General features: G+C 53.1%; 3 protein-coding genes across 3 annotated transcripts; 1 reads left to right on the top strand and 2 right to left on the bottom strand.

The window, feature by feature from the left end:
* Positions 1-6,906: 6,906 nt before the first annotated feature.
* SPSK_04584 (uncharacterized protein) lies at positions 6,907-7,489 on the bottom strand (the record flags this gene model as incomplete). Its single annotated transcript, XM_016731386.1, has 2 exons — positions 6,907-7,131; positions 7,160-7,489. The coding sequence occupies 2 exons, from the start codon at positions 7,487-7,489 to the stop codon at positions 6,907-6,909; spliced, it is 555 nt and encodes a 184-aa protein (XP_016585503.1).
* A 1,046-nt stretch (positions 7,490-8,535) lies between these two features.
* SPSK_04009 (c6 zinc finger domain containing protein) lies at positions 8,536-11,045 on the top strand (the record flags this gene model as incomplete). The annotated part of the gene is made up of 3 exons (XM_016730823.1): positions 8,536-9,292; positions 9,355-9,441; positions 9,523-11,045. The coding sequence occupies 3 exons, from the start codon at positions 8,536-8,538 to the stop codon at positions 11,043-11,045; spliced, it is 2,367 nt and encodes a 788-aa protein (XP_016585502.1).
* Positions 11,046-11,989: 944 nt separating this feature from the next.
* On the bottom strand, positions 11,990-13,831 carry SPSK_04133 (allantoinase; the record flags this gene model as incomplete). The annotated part of the gene is made up of 1 exon (XM_016730944.1): positions 11,990-13,831. The coding sequence occupies one exon, from the start codon at positions 13,829-13,831 to the stop codon at positions 11,990-11,992; it is 1,842 nt and encodes a 613-aa protein (XP_016585501.1).
* Between the last annotated feature and the right edge of the window lie 232 nt (positions 13,832-14,063).

The raw sequence follows: 14,063 nt of genomic DNA, 5'->3' as shown, positions 1-14,063 counted from the left end.
CGAATTCTTTCCTTTTTTCCGTACCACTCTTTCAGCTTCTCCCTTCTTAGTAGGGAGTAACGCTTCGTGTATACTGTACACACTCCTTTGCGCATATATCCAGAAGCGGGGTGCGGAGCGTACAAGGCACTTCGACAGGAGTGTCTATCTGCTATTGCTGTCGTCGGATGGGCAGTTTCGTGTCCGCCAATACGAAAGCGCGTCGGTCAAGCTCGGCAAGTCCCAATTAATTGCACCAATGGCTTTGAACGACGGATGTCAAATTGCACCCTCAGCAGGGGCGAGACCTGAAAGCCAGGATCCAGGGGTCGGACATCACATCAAAAAGGGAGGAGAAAATGAAGCTTGACCAAATAGAGGCATGCAGCACAAGACCTGGGGATGCAAACAGGCAAGGATGCTTCTTCCCAGCAAAAGCATCCTTGCAAAGAGAGGATGACCGTGCTCGTTTGGCCTCGTTAGGCTTTCCTATTTTCATCACCGGGCGTCAGCAATGAGTTTCGACGCTCCTTCAGCTCGATGGCCCGGGCTTTCGCCCTGCACACTAAAACTTAAGCTGGGGAATCGAGAAGCCAGTAAGAATGCACAGCAAATGAAAAGAACACAGAATGGAAGAAAGAGGAACAGGCTCGGATGTGAAAGAAGCAATATTCTCCTTTACCAATACCACCGATTGCTTGGGGAGGATGGGGCGGACGCGGATCTGGCTGCATGCAACGATGGGAATCAATCAGAAAATCAAAATAATCAAGGCTCTTACGTACCCACAAACGACATTTCTTCGCGACGTCTCTTCCGTAGTGCGGGGGTCAATCTCGCTTCCAGGTGGCCGGAGGACGAAAATGAATTGTCCTACTACTCCGTATGGCGAAGATTCGTATGAGGTACTGCCCGCGCTTTGGTGGTGGCGAGCTGAGACGATACCTCAACATTCGACGTTTTTGATGATCGATAAACGTAATATACCGGTAAAACGTTTGATGTTCGAGCAGTACAAGCCCTGCTTTTGAACCTTTGATACCATTATTGGATGTGATTGGTGGGCACCGGTAACGTGCTGAGGGGGGAGGTGTAAGCGAGGAATGAAGGGCGACGCGAGTTGCATGTCAGTTGCCCCAGAGGTGAACTCGTTTGACAAGACACCTGACGTTGCCTGTCTTTTATCAGGCCGTTATTGAGGTCGTTGGGTTTGGGGTCTCGGTGGTGTTGCACAACATGCACAGCAGAGACAGCCATGTAGGAGAAAGTTCCGTGTTACATATCGTGGTGCACAGGGAAGTGCATTGGTCGGGGAATGGCGTCTTACCACCCCATGTCGACAAGAAAGTGAACCATTCAGCCCCAAAATGACGCAGAAATAGATATAACTGAGTCAGGGAGACAAGGGAGAACGGAGAACGGGGTACACATGTCGCATGCTCGTGAACTTGTGGTTGGATGCGTGCTTGCTTGTAGTCACTGCTCCGTACGTCGTAATGCTTCGCGTTATGTGTCTCGTTCTGTTGTTCTGCTTTGATAGAGAAGCCAATGAAACACGCTCCGTGCATTTGCAATCGTGCTGCCAACTCAGGAAAAGAACAAATTTAAGCACCATTGGTTCGTGCGAGTGTGCATATGCAAATGCAACGGTAAAATGCACACAGTTCATTTCTTAAAAAGTGGAAGCCCCATGTCCAAAAAAAATCATGCAGAAGAGGTGAGGGGGGGTCAGCATATCCCGAAGTGCCAAGATGGATACGCGGCAGGGCTTCGGTCGTCGTGAGTGAACGAGTGTCGAGAATCAAGTTCGTGGTCGTGGGACTTGGGTAATCAGACACAAAAGCGAAGGTGCGGCAGTGCCCCCCGCAGAACATTTTGACCGTGGCCCATCCGACGGCGCGCCCTTCGTTCCTTTTTTCGTCCGTGTTGCTTCGTCAGTGCGCAAGATGTCTCTGGTCTGTCAAAGAAGGGGCAAACGTCTGATCCGAAATCAGTGCAAACTATGTCGTGGCTGATAAACTGCCACCTTAACAAGGTTTGTTTATTTTTACCGGCGTGGGAAGTGTTGGCACAACCTAGACATGCAGAGTCCTCAGGTAAACCCGACATGGGAAAAGTCGCATTCATGTTTTAGACAACTGGCCTTGTAAGTTGAGGGCTGCGAGTGGCCGGTTGGCGTTGCAAGGGTCGCTCGCTCAGTTGTGCCAGGGGGTAGTATTGAAATGCCATCACAACAAAAGATACTCATGCGAGTTCTCCGTATTGACCCAAAAAAGTTTCTCAGAAAACACCATTGTCTCCAGGCTAACCTGGGTTGCCTATTCTGGTAAACCGGGAAACCTGGCAGGTTCAGGCCGGCTTGGTATTTGGGGAGGGTGGTTGGCCGGAGGGATAAAATCGATTAAGACGCACACAAATTGATTCTCGCACTGAAACATCTTTTGTCAGCCATTGAAGCGAACTTCCAAATATATACAGAAATAGAAATAGAAATAGAGGTCAGCTGGAGCATATCTTGAGTATGAAAGTCATACTTGTAGTCAATCAGACATCGCGACAAAACTTGGGATATTTTTTGCGCCCAGCAAGTGTGAATGGTGTAGGGGTACTGGACAAGTTAAAGAAGAAGGATGGGAGCGGCACACAGCTAGCTCTTCAACAGCCACGTCTTGCGCATTGGAATTTTCTTGCAAACAGAACCCACTCCTCCTCGCCGGTTGTATCCTGGCCATACTTTGATTCGTACGGCGAAAGGTATTGGGGCATCTAGCCCATGCACCCAAGCACAGGCTGTCCAGTGCGGCTTGTCGACAGTTTGTGGGATTGAACAAGCGATCGTGAAGTAGTGCCGAGCATGGTAAGATACGACGCGAGGACAAAAAGAGGAGGCCATCATTAATTATGGCAAGTAAAAGGACGAGAAAAAGGGTAACATAACAAAGGAGCAGACGACGTTTCGGAGGGGGTGTGATGGATGCAGGGAGGGAAGGATGCATAACCGGAACACCGTAGCATGCAGTCGCAGATCAATGGTTGAGGGAAAGAATTCAGAAATACCTGCTTTGCTGTTATTGGCGTAATACCCGGTCCACACTCGATTGCCCGTCTGGACGATGCTTCCCCGCCTTGTACGGTCCTGTTTATAGATTGGCCTACATTGCATGTCGTACCGAAGTAAGTGAACAAATGCCAACAACGTCATCTTCTATTCTCCCGAGTCCATTCCTGTTGGGCACGTTAACGTGAATGGAAAGCTTCTCGGTGGGCGATTGTTGGTTTCCCGGTTGATATCCCTGGCGAGTAGCAATGCGGACTCCTGACATTGCCGGTTGATATGAATGCGACTCGAGGCGGAGGGGAACGGGGTGTGAGTTGAACTGAATCCAATATTAGTGGGTGCCCCCACGCTCGCATGCGTGCATTTGAAAATGATGCTAGGCCCGCCCTGTCAATCGACCCGGTAAATTCTGCGTGCAAAATGTGGGAATAGGTCCAGCATCCAACAGAGTCATAGGCAAGTGCTCCGTACCTCCACAAGGTTCACTTTCAGCAGAGCAAACCGACTCATTCAAAGACGTTTGCTGGCCACATCCCAGGTGCAACAAAGGCATCCAGAGCGACTCGAGCAAAAGAAGGGTCTTCTTTGTCCCACTTGCTGCGAGAGCGAAAACCCCTGAGAACACTCTCATGCAAATAAAAGGGCCAACGCAGTTTCACATCGTCTGCGCCCTGGCTTTCTCATATGATGCTCACTAGACTGGCCTAGCTAAATCCGGTCGCGACGTCCGTAAGTACACTGGCAGAAGCAAGAGGCAGCCACCACGAGCGAAAGGCGAGGAGGCCGAAGACGGAGGTAACCCTTCGTGCTCTTCTCATGAATTTTGAGTAGCTTAACTGGTGCCATGCAACGGGCAGCGTCACGAAACGGCCGAGGCCACCACTCGCGGGGCTGCTTCTCATTAAAGACATCCGTCGTTTTCGGTCTCTTGCTGAAATGATATCTGATGCAGGCACGGAACTTGCGGACAAGCCCAATCGTCAGTCTTGCATCATATAAGTCGCATGGGTGGCTGGCTCCTAAGGGAGCTGTTCGGAGGGTTGCATTCACTGGTGCGGCGGTTCTGTGGTTTTGGTAAGCCAGTAGTGCATTTAGGCTGTTCTTTGTACCTTTTATAAATGGCCAGGTCAGGGCCGATGATGGGGCTCTTGGCCTTTGATCTCTTTCTGTTCTGAACGAGCATGACGCTCCGACCACGAAGATGGCGGGTAATACTTGTGCATTAGCCTTCAGAGTAAGAGATTGTCAGCGAGTCGGTCAGCGAGTTTCTTGTGGCGTGAATTGTTTGCACACACATGTGCTGCTCTCGACATGTGCAGTTGAAGTGGGAGCATTTGGATTCAGGGCACTTTTTGAACCTTGTATGGCCGCAGAGTTTCTAAACGTTGCACAGTTGGGCAAATGACAGAAAAAAGAAAAAGAAAAAGAAAAAAAGGAGCCCGTCAGCAAAGGAGAAATTTCCGATACACCTTTGGTCCGCCGCTACGCAAGGTTGGCCAGGTGTCAAGGACTTGTTTCTCTGTTTGTCCTACATGCAATGCATGGAGATGGTGGCCAGGTTCGAGTCACACTGCATCGACCATGTTGTTCTGCCGCTACCTGTTTGTTCAAACATTGTTGATGTGTCAAACATTCCCTTTGCTGCATTTCCCATCAATCCGAAAGAGCGGCTTTGTAATAGCGTCGAGGTTTGCAAACTCCATACGAAGACGTAGCATGTGCACTGCGATAGCACGACGATGGCCACTGGCCCAGATCTGAGAGCGTCATTGTGGGGGCATGGAGAAGCATCCTGTCGATTCCGCCATTCGTGCCTCACAGATAGAGCCCACTGTGGTCCACTGTGGTCCACTGGGAATTGTCCGCTTTCTGCAGCAACTTTGGCTGTTGTGCTCGAAGCGGGCCCCTACCCCCTCCCTGGCTCGTCCGACGACCCTGAGAGCAATCATTCTGTAGCGTGCCAGCGTGCTTCCCGTTAGACTCCATGCCAGCGCGCACGTATCACAAAGATGACCGTGCTTGTTGTCCCTGGCGCACTTTTGTGGACTGTTGGCGATTGGTTGTTTGACTTGCGCAGGGCCTAATCCCGGCTAGGCAAGGCTAGGAGAGCTGACGGGCAGTTAATGAGCAGCGGCTTGGATCATCAGGAAAAACAAACAAAGTGGAAATATTCGGACAGACGCACGACATACGGAGGACTCAGGATGATGTCAGATACGAAAATTGCTATACTCCGCGGTGGGTTGTTGGATTGACGACGAGAAGGGAAAGCACAGGAGGGAGATCGGCTGTTCGTTGAGCGGAGCTGTCGGTGGGAAGCAAGGGGGCCGTTGGCAGAAATTCTTGCGAATGCAAAATGTGATTGACGGCATTTGTCTTGGTGATGATTGCGGAGAGGTGTGCCGAGAATGTGAATTGGAGGAGGAGAAGGGAAAGGGCAGCAAAACAGCAGATCAGGAGTCCAAAGCCCTCGGAGGCGAGAATATGGGAAGTGGCTGGCGGAGTTCGATTAATGCGGAAGGAGCTACGGGGCACGGAGAACGATGAGCACAGGTGTGTTTGCGTGTGCGAAAATCATCGTCGTTTTGGGGCCGGGGACGAAAATGGGCGGCGGCGGGCACCAATACGAATGGTGCTCCTATTTAGAGCTAAAAGGAAGGAACGGCCCACGACCCACGACCTTCGCCTATTGGGCCGAAGCATAGCCTGCCGCTGAGGGGTTCGGTCCAAGCCAAAAACAGCGAGAGCTCCAGCTCTGTTCCAGATCGAAGCTAGCTGCAGTTTGCGCTTGCCAAAGTAGAAAGTACGAGACGGGGTCTTTCCGTAAGGGACAGAGAATGAAGAAATGGAAAGAGCAAGAGGCCATTGGGGAAAGAGCATGGGCGATGGCAGTCAGAACGGGCAGGCGCGAGGCATTTCGACGGCAGCACTTTGAACATCGTACATGTACGGAGCTCAGTCCGACTCGACTGTGTAATATTATGGGATGCAAAGCCACAAGCCGTATATCCTGGCAGCCTGGGTAGACCTCTACATGTTTTATTTTCACTCATGGCTTGCTCCATATTAATCCTGGGCCGGGGTAAGTACTCTGTATCTCCTTGATGAGACGGAGGCTGTAAGGAGGAGTGTTTACTGCGCGTCAGCTCGCAGACAAAAAAGGGCAATCGTCCCCTCTCCACCCCCAATGCACCTGCCGCTAGCTCGAAAGTACAACCTGCGAGATGTGACTTGGGCCATGCAGCCAAGTCCAGACCCTGGTCGCTCTTGCCTCCTTTTCCCATTCTTTTCATGTTCCCTCTGTCCTATGGCTTCTTTCCTGCTTTTGCCCGCAAGCCCGGGTTTCCCTGTTGGTCGCTGTGCGCTGCTTTTCCGGTCGCGCCTTCCATGTACGTCGTACATACGCACGGAGGGCGGGTCTGGCGTGCATCTGCATCCATTGCAATGTTTGTACGGGGTTTGAGTCGTCAATCAACCTGGCGCCTTCCTGAGTCAATTGCTGCCCCAGTGCGTGCCTGCTCCCTGACGAACGTTCCAAGCCGAGTCGTGATTGCCCTGTCCCATGCCCCTTCTCCGTTTCTGTGCTGCTCATCGCAGTCCCGCCCGGGTCGCTCTTTCTCCATGTCCCATTCTCACAGCTTGCCGTGTCCAGTTACTCCGTAAATTTCTCCTCTCCAGTCCTCCCTTCGACGCGCTCCTTCCATCCTTTGCAAACCCCCACCCTCAGCACCCTCCGCACCATCTGCCCATCTTCCCATCTTTTCCGTCTTCCCATAATTCCATAGTTCACCTCCTCCTGCTCCTCCTCCTCCTCCTCCTCCTCTCCCCCCATTCTTCGCGTCAGTTTATTATTGCCTCGTGCATTCGCATCACACCCACACCACCGCACAAACCGTCTCGACTCGCAGTGGTCGGATCACTTCTCGTCGTCTGTCGCGCACTCTCTCCAAATCGTCTTCCCCCACACCACCTTTGCTCTCCTGGCTCCACTCTGGTCTTGCCTGCACACCCTTTCTTTTCTCTCCCTGTCGAGCCTGTCTTGCTCCGTCTCTCCTGGTGCTCTCATCTCTTGTCTTGCCGCCTCCGCTTTCACCCTGGACCTCTCAGAGGAGTTTAGACAACCGACGTAGAGCGCTGTTGCAACCGAGACGCCACGCCCTTGCTGACCATTCCCAAAGGGCCTCTTCCGACCACAGTCCAGTTCTCACGATACCGTCTTCCCCTCAGTCTTTCGGCTTTTGTTGCCTCCTTTCGTTCCCTTTCCGTCTCGTCAGCTCTGCTCGCCCCGTTGCTCTCTTTTCGCATTTCATTCCTCCTCTCTCTGTCTCTCGCCCGGTGACATTCCGTCTCACTCTCGCCATTCTTTGCGCTCTGCAAGCTCAAAACCCTGGGTTCCCAGACCTTTTGCTTTCCCCTTTTCGACAAACTCGACGCACTCGACCATCTAAACATCGTGCTACGTTTCTCGCGCCAGCTCCTCGGCTACCGTTGACCGCCGCACCGCAGTCTACTAGTCACCGCATTCGGCCCGTACTTGATTTTTATCGCAAACAGATTCAGCAAAATCCAACAAACACTAAATACTTCACCTGCGTCAACAAACTACCAGCTGAGCTGCCTTACATCTACCAGCCGCACACGTTCCAGCTGTCGATTTTCTCGCCCCCAAAGCAAGGCTGGGAACTGGCCAAGTCCTCTGCAAGCACCACGATTGACAGACAGTTCCTTTGCTCTGGACACTGCACCCACCTCTCCCGTGCTTTTTGTGGTGTGTTCTCGCGTTGGACAGGGTCCTTTCTTGCTTATGCCCTCGCAGAATCGTGATTGGCATTCTCCGGTCTCGTTGCACAGAATCCCCAACATCAGCCGCCATCCCCTCATCCTCCGTCTCGCACTCGTGCCTTCGCTTTCGCTGTCGCCTTCGCTCTTTATTTCCTTTTTCTCGTCCATCCTTTTGTCTATTTCACGTATTGCTGTCATTAAACCCCGCGCGCTCTGCCTATTTCATTCTTGATTTCTGTCTCCCCACCCTCTTGCTTCCATCCTCCCCGGGTCTCGCTGTTGGCCGCATAGAAACAAGCCAGACACAACCCCTCGTCACCGTCTAAGCACTTGTTCTTGCCATATTTATTTCACTTCTCTCAGCATTCTCCACAATACGTGCACAATCTTTAACCTGCCTATATTCAGACTGGCTGAGAGGGAGGTAAATTTATCTGATCGACACAGCAAGCTGAACCCGCCGTGTCCAGACGAAAGATACTTCTACTGTCGGCCCGCCCATCTCCTTCCTATCTTTTTCAGACCTGACGCCTCCGAATCAGGCTTGGGGCCCTCGTCTCCATCTCTCATCTGTCCCCCCTCTCGCTCCTTTCACTCCCGCCTTCTTATTTGAATTCTTGAAACGGCCGCTTTCTGTTTCCAAAGATTTTATCTTTATCACGTCCCTACTGGCATGCAGTCGTTAGTGACGAGCCATGCATCAACCTTTGCCGGTTATGTCGGGCGACGCCGACTCTACATGGTCGGATTCTCACGCCACGGATTCAGATGACAACCGCCTCGCCTCAGATGTGCTCTCGAGGCCTGTCCCATGGATCCGGGCAGACTCCAGCTCCAGCAGTCGCTCGACTCTCGTTTCTGATATCCAGCTATCGGAGGGCCAAATCTCACCCATCCGCATCGGCGTCGACATACCCGGCGCCCTTACGGACGTTGACCATTATCCGCTCACCGCGTCTACGAGCCTGTCGTCGGCACCGACTTTGGAGAACGCCACCTCGTTGTCCTCTCCAACGCTCGAAAATTCGACGTCGCCATCGTCGAACTCTGAGCCTCGAGATCTCTTCGCCGATGGCCATGACCATTCCCTTGCTGGCGGCGATCCACACGACAACTTCATCGACGACGACGCACATTACGAAGATGCCGTGCATGATCACCTAGACGCTGCCCACGATATGCAGTGGGAGGCGGACATTGGTGACGATCTTATTATCCCGAAACTAGAGCCGGTGGAGGAGGACAACTTCTGCCTCGACGACATTGACCAGGCACCGCCTAATCCCGAGCCCATTGGCACCACGGTTTCCACTGCGAGCACAAAGGTCAAGCGCCCTAGAGGTCGCCCTCGGAAACTCAACATCGTACCGACGGCGTCCGCCAACTCCGGAAAAATCGCAAAGGGCCGATCGAAGACGGGCTGCATCACTTGTAGAAAGCGCAAGAAGAAGTGCGATGAAGCGAAGCCAAGATGTAAGTCGCCCCCATTTTGTCAAAAGTAACGGACATTGCCATGTTAACAAACGGCTTTGTAGGCTTGAACTGTGAAAAAAATGCTGTCGTATGCGAAGGCTATCCAGAAAAGCAAATCTGGAAGAGTGGCAAGGAAAAGGCTGAAGAAGGTATGCCCTTGTACATTTCCACTTGTGCTCTCCGGGAAGGTATCCCCCTAGTGTGCCACTCCGTCTCTGACCATGTTTCAGAGCTTCTGAAAAACCAGAGCCTTCCCGTCATCACCATGCAGCCCATCTTCACCGGCTTAGAGACAGCGGAAGATCGCGTTTTCTGGAGACACTACAATGACCATCTCAGTGCTGTCTTTACGGTCGAAGGTGAACACAACAATGCCTTCCGGGATATGCTGGTGCCTGTTGCAACTCGACACAAAGGCATGATGCACTCCATTCTGTCGCTTGCAAGTCGACATCTGGATTATGACACGCCGTATGGAGAGAAGATCCTCCGCCGCAACGCCAAACTGTCCATTGATTCTCTACGTCATCGCGGCGAATTCCACAACAACGCTGCCGTCAAAACGCTTCGTGAGGGTATGTGGAATGACGAAATGGACGATCCTGACATGAACGATGTCTTGGCCGTTCGCTATGGACAGATGCTCTGTCTTATTCTCGAACCCCTATCCGAAGGAGACAATAGTGGAACCCAACGCCTTCATTACGAGGCGTTCCTCTACCTCATTCGGAACAACCCACCTCAAGATGATGCTTTCCACGCCTTCATCGCTGAGATCTTTTACTACCATATCTTTGCCGATGATTTGGTGTACTACCCAAACCCGCCAGCTAAACGTCTCGTGACGGAGGACTGGGCCCCGGTCGCACCGATTCAGCGCCCCCGGTTGATCGGGGTGTCTGACGGGTTGTTCACGTACCTATCTCAGATTACGACGATTCGCAACCGGATCCGGGCTAGAATCGAATGCAACGCCGACCCTCGGGTAGACTACGAAAGCCTATACAGGGCCTCCGACATTGAGGACCAGATCCTCGAATGGAAGCCAGAGTGGCCAGTGGGCGATAGCCGGGAACGAGTTACTCTTCTTTACAAACAGATGGCCTGGCTATACCTGAAGACAACAATTTGCCCGCCGACATCGGCATTCCCATCTATGTCAATGGCGAGGTCGTTCAACGCTCGACCAGGCGGTACAATCACCGAGACGCCTCCTCATTCTGCAGCTGCGAGCTGTGCATCCTCCCCCTCGCCCAGACTGGAGGCCATGGTTCCCCAGGAGAATCATTTCAACAATCCGCGCCGCCATTCCATCGCCAACCCGAGCAGATCGGGTGGAAGCCGTCCTTTCTTGAACGCTACGAACGAATTGTTTGGCCAGAAGTCCATGGGTGACAATGGCGTTCGGGCATCGCCACCGCCAATCCGACGCCCATCAAATCACGAGCCTGGTGTCAGTATCGCTGTTGAGGAGTCGCTGACCCTTCTGGAGAGTTTTCAGCCAAGCGATCCAGCACAGGCACTCCTACTGATCCCGTGTGTCATCATCGGCACTGCCTGCTATTCTCCTGAAGAACAGGAACGAGTCCGCAATGCCATCCGTGTTACACACGGATACACGGGGCTGCGCAATACGTACAAAGCTCAGGAAGTTCTCAACGTAGTGTGGCGATTCATCGAACTTGGTGACTTCTTGAGCGCATGGGACTGGCAGGCCGTTGCAAACAGTCTCGGTATCCAGCACCTGTTCTAACGTCTGTGACGGCTTCGGTTGCGGTTTTTTTCTCTTCTTTTCATGTCTTCACATTCTCGTTCTGTTTTTATGCCCTTAGTTGTCCTTTTTATTTTGTTTTATTTTTTATTTTTTTCACTGACATCCTCACAGCCAGCTCTTGGTTCCTATACCCCCAAAATGTCATACTTATTTTTGTTATATTTGACTTTTTTTACTCTCTTCACGCGCCTGTCTAGCCCAAATTTTATTTCTGTTTTGCTTTTCGGTTCGTCTTTTTCCACTTTTTGACAAGGCTGGGACCAAGATGTAAGGCCGAGGGAGGACAATTGGGCTAGGATTTCTGAAATCTAATTTTTGGGTGTTTATTTTTGGTAGGATACGGAAGGCAGGATTGAAGGTGGGTTATTTGGATTTTCTTGGATATGGCGGTGTTTACGATATCGGCTTATTTTATTTTTTTGGTCGTCTTTCTTTTGATGTCCTACTTTCTTTCAGACACGATTCTGTCTCGCCTCATGTGTTTTATGTTTCCATGTTCATGTTTGAGTGTTTTCCCCAGGGCGGCTTGTTGACATTGTGAGTTTATATCCCATCTTTGCTGTTTATTTAACTAGTTTATGTCACTTCTCAATGTTAAGTCACAATTTGGTTAATTTATTTTTATTTATTTCATTTTACTATGTACTACGTGATATCATATGGGTGTGGCTGGCTACCATATTCAAAATCATATGCTAGATGCGAGAAAGAACAAATGAGCTGGCAAAACGAGGCTCAAAGCTAGCAAGTAAATGAATAACAAGACTGATTGAACCCCTCCCCCCCCCCCCAAAAAAAAAGAAAAGAAAAAGAAAATGAGTATATGGCAAAAATCATGCGAAACGTCGTCACGCCCTGGCGCCTTCTCTGGCTTTATTTCTCTCCCCTTTTCTTTCTGTTTCTTCACTTTCTATTCGAGTCTCTTATACCTCGACTTCTTTCGCAGTACCACGCTTCTCGATGAGCGGTGCACCCACGGGCCGGCCGCCGACAAAACCATCGTTGGTACCGCCCAGGGCGAAGATGGCCTGGCCGCGCAGCCATGTGGCCCGCACGCGGCCCTCAAACGTGTGGCCCTCCCAGGGCGAGCAGCGGTTCTTCCAGCGCATATCGCCTTGCGTGAATGTCCACTGCATCGCGTCGTCAAAGACACAAACATCGGCGTCGAGGCCGACGCGCAGACCGCCCTTGCGGTGCGAGAGACCGACTTGCTCAGCCGTGGCTTGGCTGCAGAGACGGACAATGTCGATGATGTCAGGGACGGATGTGGATGTGGATGTGGATGCGATGGCAGATGTGGAGGACGCGGGCATGACCTTGTCGCAGTCGGCATCGGCGCACTGGTGGTGGGCGTTGCCGGCGCCGGCATGGGCCGCAGCGCGGCGCGCTTGAGCCGCCGTGTACATGATGGGCAGGCCGAGGCCGACAGACGAGATACCGCCCCAGGCGGCAAAGAAGTCGCCCTGCTTCTCGACGGCGGCAGCCATCTTGGCACGCTCCTCTTCGGCTGGGCTGGCCAGGACCGAGACGGCCTCGTCGACCGGGGTCGCGGCCTTGACCACCTTTGTCGTCCCTCCTTCAGGGGCCGTCAAGTCAACACCAGAGTCGGAGTGGAGCATGTCGGGCGCCATATTCTCAACCTGCAGAGAGGCAGCGGTACCTGGCGCAGGTGCGGCCAGGTGACCAGGCAACAGCTTCAGATCGGGTGTGCAGGGCGAGTGGTCGGAGACGACAGTCTTGATGATGCTGTCCGGGCGGCCCAGCTCGGTCCACAGGCCGTCCTGGTTGATCTGGTTGCGGATGGGCGGGCAGCACTTGTGGCGGGTGTCGCCGTCTTCGATGGCATCCGAGGTTAGGCCCAGGTAGTGGAAGCAGGTCTCGGCGGTGATGTTGATGCCACGCTCGCGGGCGGCGCGCAAGATGGGGATGCACTCGGTGGCCGACAAGTGGACGATGTGCAGGTGCAGGTTGGGGGCGATGGGCGCCAGAAACACGATTTCTTCAATGGCACAGGTCTCAAAGACGGGCGGCCGGCTCTCGAGGAACGTGTTGTAGGCTTCGAGAGCACCGTGGGGGGCGAGTGGCGGTTCGGACGTTTGGACGGCGTCGCCCACAGAGTCGGCAATGGGCGGGAGCATCTCGGCGTGGAACATGAGCGTTGTGTCGGCGTCTTTCAGGGTCTCCATGGCGAGGCTGATGTCCTTGGCGGACACGGCCGGGAACTCATCGACGCCAGAGTGTATCAGAAATCCTTTGAAGCCGCGCACACCGGCGTCAACCAGAGGCAGCAGCTCGTCGGCGTTGCCTGGAACAACGCCACCATAGAAGCCGACGTCGACCCAGAGCTGGCCCTGGCTGGCGGCCAGCTTCTCCTTGAAGCCTTGGACGGTGGTGGTGGGCGGGATGGCGTTGAGCGGCATGTCGACAACGGTCGTGACACCGCCGGATGCCGCGGCACGGGTACCGGTATAGAAGCCCTCCCACTCCGTGCGGCCGGGCTCGTTCAGGTGCACGTGGGCATCGACAATGCCCGGCATCAGCACGCTGGGCGAGTAGTCGACATACTGGATGTTGGCGGGGAAGGCAGAGGCGGGCAGGACCTCGCGGGCTATAGACACAATGGTGCCTGTGACTGGTGAGATGGTGATCGTGGCGGGCGAGAGGATAAGCGAGTTGTCTGGCTGAGTGAGGACGGCACGTGTGGAGGCAAGGACCACCAGCTGGGAGTCCTGGCTAGGTGCCATGATCTCGACTGAGGGCACCATGGTGGGGGGTTTGTGAGTGCCTTCGTGGGGGAGTATGCACTCTTGTACGGCAACCACTCTTGCGGTTGGAAAGGCGTGGATTAAGTGTTTTAGGCCTTACCCGATACAGAAGCAATACGATCTGAGGCGAATCTGGGGAAGAAGTGCGTGCACACGGTTTATCTGGTTATCTGAATCCGGGGTAGACAGGCCCAGGGTCGGATGATAAGATTTTCGTGCAGGACTGAGCCCG

This window comes from Sporothrix schenckii (genome assembly GCF_000961545.1).
Source record: "Sporothrix schenckii 1099-18 chromosome Unknown Cont47, whole genome shotgun sequence".
Lineage (NCBI taxonomy): Eukaryota > Fungi > Ascomycota > Sordariomycetes > Ophiostomatales > Ophiostomataceae > Sporothrix > Sporothrix schenckii.
This window is presented reverse-complemented; position numbering and strand designations above follow the sequence as displayed.